Source organism: Papaver somniferum, chromosome 1 (genome assembly GCF_003573695.1).
Source record: "Papaver somniferum cultivar HN1 chromosome 1, ASM357369v1, whole genome shotgun sequence".
Lineage (NCBI taxonomy): Eukaryota > Viridiplantae > Streptophyta > Magnoliopsida > Ranunculales > Papaveraceae > Papaver > Papaver somniferum.
Genome location: NC_039358.1, coordinates 130,627,717 through 130,639,456, shown reverse-complemented (window position 1 = coordinate 130,639,456; position 11,740 = coordinate 130,627,717). Strand labels below are relative to the sequence as shown.

Sequence of the window (11,740 nt, the reverse complement as noted above, 5' to 3'; positions counted from 1 at the left end):
GCATTTTTTGTTGTAATCTAAAACGATTCATAGTAACATTCCTCTCTTCATTAGATCTCGCCATTGATGTTTATGAAATTTAATTGAGAATACAGATAGAGAAATTGGTGAAATATATGTAGAAGTAGGTGTGAGTAACTTCAATAGTTCAAGGTCATATATATAAGAACCAGCAGGGGGAAATAGCCGTTGCAAAATAACTAGTGATTGATAATCATAATATCGCCAACGATACTATTTATATCTTGCAATGGGATTTATGACGCCATCTATATTCAAAATATCGCCAGCGCTCTGGATAATAACGGTCGATACAAACTCTCTATCGCTCCGTGGTTTTTCCATAATGACGCAACTCGTTTACCATGCCACCTAGTATGCCAAACATGATTTTTTTGGCATGTGCATAGGAATAGGCCTCAGACAAGGGGGTACTATACTTCAGAAGCAAAAATTGTCATAATAATATACTACAAAAAGAGGAACACGCAATTGGGGGATACTTATATTAATTGGGGGATATAAATTACTTTCCCCAACCAATAGTGTCTGCTAAGAGGTGTTTTTGGGGGGCAAAAATACTAAAATACCCTTCCCTCAAAATAAAAATCAAAAAACTGAAAATCAAAAAACAAAATCATATCTCCCGTTTCCATCTTCACCTCTTATTAATCTCTTTTAGGGTTAGGGATTTGAAACCTAAATATTCCGACTCCCTTTCAAATTCTCTTCTCCTTCTCTGTCGGCTCCTCACTTTGAAAACGTTTTTTTTTTTTTATATTCGGAAGTGATGAAGTCCATGTCGGAAGTGATGAAGACCATGCCGGTAGTGATGAAGACCATGCCGGTAGTGATGAGGACCATGCCCGAAGTGATGAAGACCATGTCGGTAGTGATGGAGACCATGTCGGAAATAATTTTTTTTTACATCGCCGGAAGTGATGAAGACCATGTCGGAATTGATGAAGACCATGCCGAAAAATGGTGCCGACATGCTTGGTAACTAACATTCAATGCCGTAACTAAATGTCGGCATGCTCGATAGAAATCTATCAACGCCGGTAGTCAAGTGAAAAAAAATTCAATTTTCTTGGATACTTTACATCATGTGCCAGCAAAGAAATTTAAGCAACATACTATGCCGTTAGTAGTACAGGCATGCTCGAGAATTAACTAACTGTGCCGGTTGTGGACTGATTAAAACATAAAAAAATTCAAAACGGAATAGGTCGAAAACAGCCGGGAGGGGCTACACCCCCCCGGACCCCCCGGATAGCGGCAAACATTTATGACAGTTTCCAACAAATGCGGCATCAATGGACGACCAACAACAACGCCGTCACACTGTGTTGGCTGAATATTCCCTGGTACGTGAAAATATGGTGCGCCAGCATTGATATAACTTTGAATACCATGTCGGTTTAGGTTGTTCCGACATGGTATTCACAGTTATATCAAGGCCGGCAGGATGTTTTGTAGGTGCAGTCATGGTGAATCCAAAGTTACATCTTGAGAAGATTCAACATAAAAGGCATATTTGTTGCTAACGTGAAGACTCAGAGACATCTCTTTGGTCACTCATCTCAGCCAAAAATTTTGAACCCAACATTCATACTTTTAATCTCTCCAAAATGATAATGATTTCTATAAATCATTTTCAAACTAATCAATTAACACAACTAATTATTATTAACAACTAAACCTGATTAATGAGGGGTAGATTAGGAATTAGTGAAAATACATGGATATGTGGTGACCTTGATTTAATATTTAAATCCCTTTTTTTGTCTTTTTCCTATATCCCCAATTAATATAAGTATTCCCCAATCGCGCGTTCAAAAAGAGTCAAGTAAGTCACAAAATGCTTTTTTTTTTGAAGAAAAAAAAGCAAACTTTTGATTAATAAACTGTAAAAAATTTGTACATCAGATTCAAACAAAAAAATACTAGTACAAGTGATGATGAAAATTCCTATTACAAAGGAACTAGAGTATACCATACATACTAATTGTATGTAATCCTCTTAGAATTACGATAAATGGTTTTAGAAATTAAATTCAACCATTTTGATTTTGATTTGTGAGTCGTCAAACTTTTATTCTCCATTAAAAAGAAGAAAATCGCCCATGACTTGTGAGTCTTCAAACTCTGGTTCTCCATTAAGAAGAAGAAAATCGCCCATAAAATTGTAGTTACAACCAGCAGCCACTGATCTTGTATAAAAGGATTCACACCATATTTGAATGAAGTATCTCCTAAAATATACTTGAATATATGACCACACTTGAACAAATTGTTGCAGAATATATCAAAGATCGATGTTAATACAAATAGGAAAACAACTAAATGGCCAATATAAACCATTAGCGATGAGAAAACATCTAAATATTAAGAACTACATGCCAATAATGATTGATTATTGAAACAAACTAAAACCTCAATCACTTAAGAGTGATGGTTTATTTATTTATAATTTACATAAGATTCTGATATGTTTATTTATAATATCAGATCATACCAAATAAATTAAGAAAAATCAGAAAGAAATTGGAGAAATCAATCGCTGTTTTGGGAAGTTTGGGAGAGAAAAGATAGGAAAGAGAGGATCACAAAATAATACTCCAAAAGATAGGAGTATTATTTCTTAGAAGTCTACGATCCAAAAAAAAAACAATCCGAAAACTAAAGTATGGATACATTGAATGAGTCGTGTGCAAGCATAGCTGGACCAAATGTACTACAACATCAGATCATGACATCACTGATGTACGTCTGCCCTACCACGCGTCGGAAAGTCATTTAGCCGCCTTGTAACAGAAAGAGGCATCATCCACCCCATTGCGATGACATAAAAAAGTCTATCCTCCTCCCTTCCTTATCCACTAAATCTCTCGTAATCAGCACGAAATTAATGTGCAAATTGATTTTGTAAATTGCAATTACTCCTTAGAAAAGTCATAATCAGAAATTTGTTGGTCTGTAGAGTTGACTCTACCACATTTCTACTTAAACCGGGTTCGTACACAGAATCAAGAAACGACTCTTTCCCTTTCTCATAAAATACCACCAGAACTGAAAAACTTTCCCTCCATTAAATTAGCTCAACAGACTCTAAGGAATTTCCACGTTTTCTTTTGGAGAGATCTGATCACAAAAAAGAACTCATGATTTGATGTTGAACCTTGGATTTCTCATCTCATTTGGACATTCTACTACTAAAAACCGCCCGATTTAGAAGAAAGAGACTGGTTAGGGTTTACTGCAACCATTTCGTGCAAGTTTTATTGTAATCATAAAGTAAAGATGAGTGTGGTGAAGTCTCAGGTTTGGCATCCCTGTAAAAAGAAGAGATCTTAACGATCAATTTCGCCAAGTCTCAGGTTTATAGAGAAGCGATTCAGAGGGTGGGAGTATCTGTTGTATTATTTTTTTTTCGTTGATTCGGTGAGAAAGAAACAATGGCGTCGTCTTCTTCTCGTGCGAAGGTGCGAGTGGGGAAGTATGACTTAGGTCGAACATTGGGTGAAGGAACATTCGCGAAGGTGAAATTTGCTCGGAATTGTGAAACTGGTGAAAATTTTGCTATCAAGATTCTTGATAAAGACAAGCTTCTTAAACATAAGATGATTGATCAGGTAATAAATTTTGAAATTCCAATCTTGAATTTACTATTTCATGAAACATCGAATTGAAGTAATCTAGAAAAATCCTTGAATTAGTTTAAAGTTGTATCCTTATGAGTGTTTGTTGAAATTTTGCCTGTTTTAGATGCTTTTTTCTTAGATCAGACTTCATTACTTGAACAGCTAAAACTTGATTACTTCATTTGACAATAATTTTCTTCTAATTTTTTGTTTTCGTGTGTGGTTATTTACTGTTAAGTTGTTTTGATATACTATGATATTTCGCAGATAGTTTTACAAAGAGGAAAGTTGCATGTAACCTGGTTTGGATTTGGGTCTGCAAATGTGTATTTGTGGAGTGAGATGTTATTTTGGTTTCAGAGTTTTAACATTTTCTTGTCACAGATAAAACGAGAAATCTCAACTATGAAACTCATTAGACATCCAAACGTTATACGTATGTATGAGGTAAGATCTTCGCCGTTGCTTCTTGTGCATAACTCTCTTGCCTGGTATATACAGTTTTAATTTTCATAGTGGATTATCATAATAACTGGATAATTTCTTTTGGAGATTCCTTGACAAGGTTTCACCGGAGGTTTCATGTAGCAACCATGACATAGTCGATTGGAGAGATTTTTATGAACTGCATGATTATTGTCTGTTTTTCTTTTTGGTCAAAAAAGAAGAGGAAAATACTCCCTCAGTCTTAGATAGCTCCATGTGGCTGTTTTGGGTGTAGGTGATGGCTAGCAAGTCAAAGATATATATTGTATTGGAACTAGTCACCGGTGGTGAACTATTTGACAAAATTGTAAGATTTTTCTTTTCTTCTTTTATTTTGACTTGTATTTTACCAACAGGAAACTCATATTATATGTGATGAGTAATTCGTTGTTTAAATGATCCTTCTTTGTTTTAGACAAGTAGAGGGAGATTAAAGGAAGATGAAGCAAGAAAATATTTTCAGCAACTGATTAATGCAGTTGATTACTGCCATAGTAGGGGTGTATTTCACCGAGACTTGAAGGTAATTTCAAATTCTAGGTTTTCATTTTCGTGTAGTTTGTTCTGTCTCTGTCACTTGTCACCGTCACAGGTTGTTTGAGTAATAAACTAACTGAAAGAGCAAACTGTCTTTGACAATTTGCTATTACAGCCTGAAAATCTGCTGCTTGATGCCAGTGGAGGTCTTAAAGTATCAGATTTTGGATTAAGTGCACTGCCTCAGCAAGTTCGAGTGAGTGTGACTATGTGATGAGTGATTATCTTATAGGTCAAATGTTCAGCTATACTTTGTAAGCTAAAGAGGTTTGGCATTAGGAAAGGGCTCCTTAATTTTTGGTTCCCATCACCAATAATGTTGAATTTTCTAAATGGATTTTCAGGAAGATGGATTGCTTCACACAACATGCGGGACACCAAATTATGTTGCTCCAGAGGTATTTACTTTGATATAACTGGATTATTGGAGTCTTATATACGATTTTAACTTTTCTTTCTTATTCTTTGAGTCTCTTGACTCCCATTAGTTTTATTCTCATTCTAGATTCTTCTCTACTTCAGGTGGTTAACAGCAAAGGTTACGACGGAGCGAAGGCGGATCTCTGGTCATGTGGTGTGATCCTTTTTGTCCTTATGGCAGGTTATTTGCCATTTGAAGAAGCCAACATCATGGAATTATATAAAAAGGTGACTTCCGAGTCAATGGATGCCTTACTATGTATGTTGTTAGTTGTTTAAATTTCTAGAAAAGAAATAGAGAATGTGTGACGACTTAGAAAGTAAAGAAAGAAAGAAAGAAAGAAAGAAAGAAGTGAAGAATTGGATCAAAAAGTTTTAGGATTAGCCTAACTAGAAGCATGAATATAAGTTGAAGTTGCTTCCTCTACGTTTCTGACCCATTCTAACGGATGCGGTACCAAAGTTGTCCTTTGAGTTGATTATGTGGAAAAGCCATGTTATGTGTCTGTACAACTTTTGAATGAATCTTCTATAACGGATTCAAACGAAACCCAAATCTTCTTTCTCATTCTGTCCAACTTTTACTCAGTTGCCGCCGTATTGTTAAAATTAGGGCTGCACATAACCGACTCGACCCGCCGACCCGATCCACACCCGTCGAAAAATACCCGTACCCGAACCGACCCACCTAGGTATGGGTCAACTATGGGTGAGGCACGTGAAAACCCACCGTATGTTGGGTCGGTTGCGGGTAGGAATTTCCTTCACCCGAACCGACCCACCAACCCGCCCAATAAATCTAACCTCCTCGTTACCAAGTTTTTGCTTGAAAATTAAAGAGCTTTATTAGAGAAAGAAATTCTTATTCATTACTTACAAATTGAAATTCTCTCTCTTTAAAACCCCAAACGAGTACTATGTACATACATATAGTTCTTCAACCAATCTTGATTTTCTCCATAACTTTTTTGATATCTTTCTGAAATTCAAACTGCAAACTGTTTAGGAATTTTTTCGATCTCCACTAAATTTGATCTTCAATTTTACAGTGAACCCATGTTTAGATTCCAAACTTAAATCTAAAAAAAAAAAACTTGAATTGAAAATCAATCATCTGGTAAAGCGTGTTCATGCCAACATAGGAGCATAGTGATGCATCAACGAAGAATATAAAATCGAGTTTTTTGTTGCTTCAAAACCCATAATAATCTTTTTCTGAAACCAGAATTCTTATAGCTTCTACGGATGGATTGTTTTGATGAAGAAGAGGCTGTTGATGAAGGTTTTGGTTTTGGTTTTGCCATCGCCATTGAAAATGAAGGCGGAGGAGGTTGTTGGATATTTTGTGGAAGAAAAACTTGGTAACGATGTTGGTAGGCACGTGAAAACCCACCATCCGACCCGACCCAACCCGCCTTATTGTGGGTCGGGTGAAAAGCGACCCACTGTTATGGTGGGTCGGTTGCGGGTGAAAAGTTCAATTACCCACCAGCAGTGGGTCGGGTGGTGGGTGAGGTCAAACCCGACCCAACCCGACCCATGTGCAGCCCTAGTTAAAATAGATCCATGTTATATGATACTTCACCTGTTCATTAGATACACTCACAAATCATAACTGTGGGGTTATCTATGTTTGACTTCATAGTTCTCACGGAGGATATAGACTGCAATCACCACATAATATCTAAAAAACTACTGCCTTGATACAAATAGGAACTAAAGTCCTTTATTAACGTGGCACTCTCTGTCCATGTTTTTTTATCTGAAGGATAACACGGGAACCTCTGTGATTGCAGATTTTTAAGGCCGATTTTACTTGCCCTCCTTGGTTCTCCACAAGTGCAAAGAAATTGATCAAGAAGATCCTGGATCCAAATCCCTTGACGGTATGTAACATGTCCCTCAGTCTTGACTCTATATTCTGCTTTCTGAGCTGAAGCACTGCATCCTAATGTGGATGATCTCTTCGAGGTGCACTGTTAATGTGTACTGTATATGGTATATTGATCCATAAATTCCTATATTTTACTTGCTGAAACAGAGGATTTCCATTTCCGAGGTCATAGAGAATGAATGGTTTAAGAAAGAATATAAGCCGCCCATCTTTGAAGCAGAGGATGTTGCTCTTGTTGATGTTGATGCTCTTTTCAGTGAGACTGGGGTAATGTATCCCATTTTGTCCCTGGCATTATTATAGATTCAAAGAGAAAACATGTGACAATTTATAGTGACAATGTAACTAGTTAAAATTTGTTCTTAAGTATTTCATTTTGTAATACAGGAACCGGGAAACCTTGTTGTCGAGAGGCGAGAAGAAAGGCCAGTTACAATGAATGCCTTTGAGCTCATTTCTAGACCACAGGGTCTCAATCTTGGCACTCTATTTGAGAAACAGATGGTAAGCTCATAAAGTTTACTTTCTATTTCACTGCTTTTTCTTTTGTCATAGAGAAACTATGGTCCCTTCCTGAAAGATCTAACCGCTAGAAAACCTACTGGAATATTTTACAGTGAGTTATGTGCAACACTTTTTTATTTATTTATTGGCCTTCAAAGATCTATTTCCTAATTCTAGGTTCTTGCTTATGGAGAATGTGTGAAATAAAACTACTTCATTTCTCAGTTTTCACAGAAACCGAATGATGTCTGAATGAATAATAAAGACCGACAGTACTTAGAATCGCAGAATACATGCCACAAGATGTGAAATGCGTGAATTATTTCTCATCTGATACAACATTGCTATATGTTATGATTCCTGTGCTAAAACTGGCTCTATTTCTTGTGATAATCAGGGACTCGTAAAAAGGGAAACAAGCTTCACATCTAAGTGCTCTGCTAATGGGATAATGTCCAAAATAGAGGAAGCTGCCATGCCCTTGGGATTCAATGTGACAAAAAATAATTACAAGGTATGATAAAAATATCCCTCTAAAATCCCCTTTCTATCCGTCTTTACTTAATCCTTTGCTTTTCTACAATCATATTAAGTTTAGTATCAATATTACAGAAAGATACAACACAATAATGGTTTATTTAGTACGCAGTAATTTGAAATGTTAAGCTTTACCAAAATTGACTTTTGCTAGTAACTCCAGTTACTATAGCTAAAAATACTGCTGGTTCGTTGGCTAACTCGCGGTGATGCATTACTTGTAATGAGACCACCCACCCACTCTGGAAATAGGGAATATATGTGGAGACAAACATGGGCCTTCTTTCTGAAAAGTATAGATTTATACACAGTCAAAATCATCCCTTCACATAGTAAGCCTTCTTAACTATCAAAAAGAGGTTGCATCTTACTCACTGTAACCTCTAATCCCACCAACTGTTGAGTGAAACTCAACAATAACTGCTAGAGGGTCCCGAGGGCCCAGAATCTAGTCCCCGTTCTTTGTAAGAAAAACTATCTGTACTTCATCCTAACCCGAGCGTCCATTTAGCACGTATGAAACCTGCATATGGAACTCTATGAAGACCTTGTCGGTTGGCAATGAGGTTTTGTTGCTGACTGCTGAGCTGTGTGTGTTCCTGAAAGTTCATTAGTATGAATCTTCATTACATTTAGGTATAACTAACGTCTCTTTCTTGTGGCAGATGAAGCTCCAAGGAGAAAAAACTGGACGGAAAGGCCATCTATCTATTGCTACTGAGGTACTTTTCTGGAAGTTCAATCTTAAAGGGACGGAAAGTAAGATATTTTTGTGCCATTTCCAATCATCAGATGTTGAAAAGGTTTAGTTTGTAATATTTTATTGCAGGTTTTGGAAGTTGCTCCTTCTCTTTACATGGTTGAGCTTCGTAAAGCTGGGGGAGATACACTGGAATTCCACAAGGTATGTTTAACATCTTTTTTTTTTTGGCTCTTCAAAATCTGAATTTCAAGATAAAATTTAATACTCCCTCCAAAGTGGGACGGAGGTAGTAATAAGTACAAAGATTAAAACTGGTTTCTTTTCTAATACGTGTCAAAACATACCTAATCAGCATAACAAATGTACTAAGGCACCTTAACCATGAAGACATTGGGTCTCTAACATTCATGTGGTAAGCTTGCCATGTGTGCATTTTCCAAGTCCCACCAATAAAGATTCAGCATGGCACTTCGTCACATATCTTACTGAACTTCTTCTTCCCCTCATAAAATTTATTGATTAAATGTCAAGTCTCTTATTTACCTTTTCCATTATGAATATTCAGTTTTACAATAACATTTCTACTGGGCTGAAAGATATCGTCTGGAAGGCGGGAGGTATAGAAGAAAATGAATGATGGTATGTATATTTTGAATAGTCCTATTATTCTGTTCTAATTGAAACTCCAGCTGATTGAATTACTGCTAATCGCATTTGGTTTGTGTTGCTAGAAATTTAGGACTTCCATATTGTGTACATCTTTTTTTCCTGCACCTTCCATGAAAAAAATCTGAATACAAATTCTGACAATGTGACGAAGCAAGGGTTGTATGTTACCAATTTATGATTAATCATTCACTTGCACCCCTTTGTACCATCTGATATGTAAGTAAAATAATTTTACTGACATACTGCCACTTGGAAATAATATCAGCTCTCAAGGTTTCCTACTATTACTTTCGCTTAAGCCATATTAAGATTTAGAACCCAAAGGAGTGTGGTTTTTTTCTTTATGAACTGTAAATTTTTTTGCTCTTCACATCTATTCACCCAGGCCTGATTAGGTTTTCATGATCCTTTTCTGCAGGTGGTGCTGACATGGTAACTTGAATTTGTTCTAGTTTCTGGATATACTCTTCTTGTACGTAATAGATTTGCAAAGATGGGGTTTGTGGAAGTCCAGATAGTGTTGGGTTTGTGGAAGTCCAGATAGTGTTACTGATCAAATCGACGTCCAATATCTTGTCTTCTCAGTTCTCTTATTGATTACTAGTTTGCTTTGGTTTTACATTAAATGTTGATAATTGTTGATACTTGAATTCTAAATTACTTTCTAGTATGTTACTGAGCAAGCCATTAGACTAGGTCTTATTGGCGTTCCCAAGCACTTCCCAAGTTACAAAACATGTCTAGCAGTTTTTCCCTATTTGTGTTGGTTTTTTCCCTATTTGTGGCTTTTGCTTTCAGTCGAGTCTCTAAATTGCCTTTCCTTTCAGCCGAGTTAATAGGTTTTTACGGGTTCTTTTGTTCAATAACATATAATGGTGGTTATACATCATTAGATATAAATACTTATTTTATATCATTAAATATAAGGAATTTTTAAAGTCAAAACGGATAATGGTTATGCGTTTTTTTAAGGACAACATGCGGTGGGGGATCCTCTTGTAGAATCCTCTTGCCAATCCTCTTGACAAGATATGAGGAGCACAATCACTGTGTCCTACAATGGTTGATGATGGGGCAATATCTATGTGAGAATAGTGACTTGTAGTGGAGAAGTTTTTTGTTTAGGTCCTTCAGGATAATCGATCCGATTTTTGCTTTGCAATTCGGCGATCAACTCAGTCTTCCGATTCAGCCATTAATGCAATTCACCTACCTCTGCATGTCAAGATCTGTCTAGTTTTCTAGCCTTTGCTTTCCTCTTTCACCTCCTACTCGTTAATTACGCGGTTACTTCAATTCTAACGGTTATTTTTTTTTCCAATTTGGAATCTTATCCTCTTCCCCAAACCTTTCTCTGATACTGTCTGTTATTTATGTCTTGCAGGTTTTAAAGTTACCTGAATTTTCTTGTCTTGTTTAAGACTTTGGTAGTTTTCAATGACGTTTGTCCCAGTTCAAGAGAGTTTTCTCAATTCTATTATATCTTTGGAGAATCCGTCTCATAAAGATATCGAGATTCAAAATCAATTTGGAAGAAAAGCTCACTCCCTGATGAAGAATGGCAACACCGTTATGACAAGGTTTACACGTTTCTGTTCAATTCATACGCGTAGAAAGAAGAAATTCAAATATCGAACTATAAATTGGTGGTGCATTGAAGCATTTAGCATCATCAGCATAATCCTCCTCTTACCTAAGCAACTTCCTATTCAAAATCTTTTCACTATGGCAGCTGAGGATGTTGACAATCGCAAATCATTTCGATGCTGCTTTAATAGAATCTTCTGATGACATTAGAGAAGTTGTCAATGTAGCCCAAATCAATCCAAGACTTGTTCTTCAAGGCCAGGAGTTCAACATTATAGGCAAAGTTATCACAAGCTCTACTATGAGCAGAGGCCAAGCTGAAAGATTTGCTAGACAAATCTGGGGAAACAATGTTGGAGATTTTGAACTGAGAAAGAAGAGCAAAAACCTGTTCACGGTCAAGTTCGAAACCAAGGAAGAATGGAAATGGGTTTTATCTGAAGCTCCTTGGTGTTTGGATGGTTTCCTGTGGATAATTAAGCCATGGAACCCAACTCAGAACTACGGAGACATGTCTTTTGACAAGCAACAATTTTGGGTTATATTCAAAGATCTCCCTCGGGAATTCCTTAATGTGTTTGTTGCTAGAGAAATGGGTTTAATCCTTGGAGAAGTTTTGGAATTGGATCCAGATGATGCAAATCCAGTGGAAACAAATGATGTATGAGCTCTCATTGATATAGACATCTCAAAATCTCTCATAGAAGAGTGCTAAGCCAGAATGCTGCAGGCTGTACTCAGTGGATTACTTTCTACTAC

General features: G+C 36.7%; 1 protein-coding gene across 2 annotated transcripts; it reads left to right on the top strand.

The window, feature by feature from the left end:
* Positions 1-2,946: 2,946 nt before the first annotated feature.
* LOC113300590 (CBL-interacting serine/threonine-protein kinase 23-like) lies at positions 2,947-10,112 on the top strand. 2 transcript variants are annotated; one of them, XM_026549797.1, is made up of 15 exons: positions 2,949-3,635; positions 4,029-4,091; positions 4,366-4,437; positions 4,546-4,653; positions 4,783-4,863; positions 5,012-5,065; positions 5,190-5,315; positions 6,884-6,973; positions 7,129-7,248; positions 7,369-7,485; positions 7,883-7,999; positions 8,688-8,744; positions 8,852-8,926; positions 9,291-9,364; positions 9,813-10,112. In XM_026549797.1, exons 1-14 carry the CDS (start codon positions 3,459-3,461, stop codon positions 9,360-9,362), a joined length of 1,329 nt encoding a protein of 442 aa, XP_026405582.1. In that variant the 5' UTR covers positions 2,949-3,458; the 3' UTR covers positions 9,363-9,364; positions 9,813-10,112. The 2 variants fall into 2 exon arrangements, with proteins under 2 accessions (XP_026405587.1, XP_026405582.1); XM_026549802.1 differs by lacking the exon at positions 4,783-4,863 and having other exon boundaries at positions 2,947-3,635.
* Positions 10,113-11,740: the final 1,628 nt, after the last annotated feature.

What these genes read in the sequence shown, in the direction of transcription:
- LOC113300590 (XM_026549797.1), top strand. Translation starts at nt 3,459, where the DNA reads ATGGCGTCGTCTTCTTCTCGTGCGAAGGTGCGAGTGGGGAAGTATGAC. An exon ending in AACATAAGATGATTGATCAG is followed by an intron (nt 3,636 to 4,028) that starts GTAATAAATTTT and finishes TTCTTGTCACAG; the next exon opens with ATAAAACGAGAAATCTCAAC. An exon ending in ACGTTATACGTATGTATGAG is followed by an intron (nt 4,092 to 4,365) that starts GTAAGATCTTCG and finishes TTTTGGGTGTAG; the next exon opens with GTGATGGCTAGCAAGTCAAA.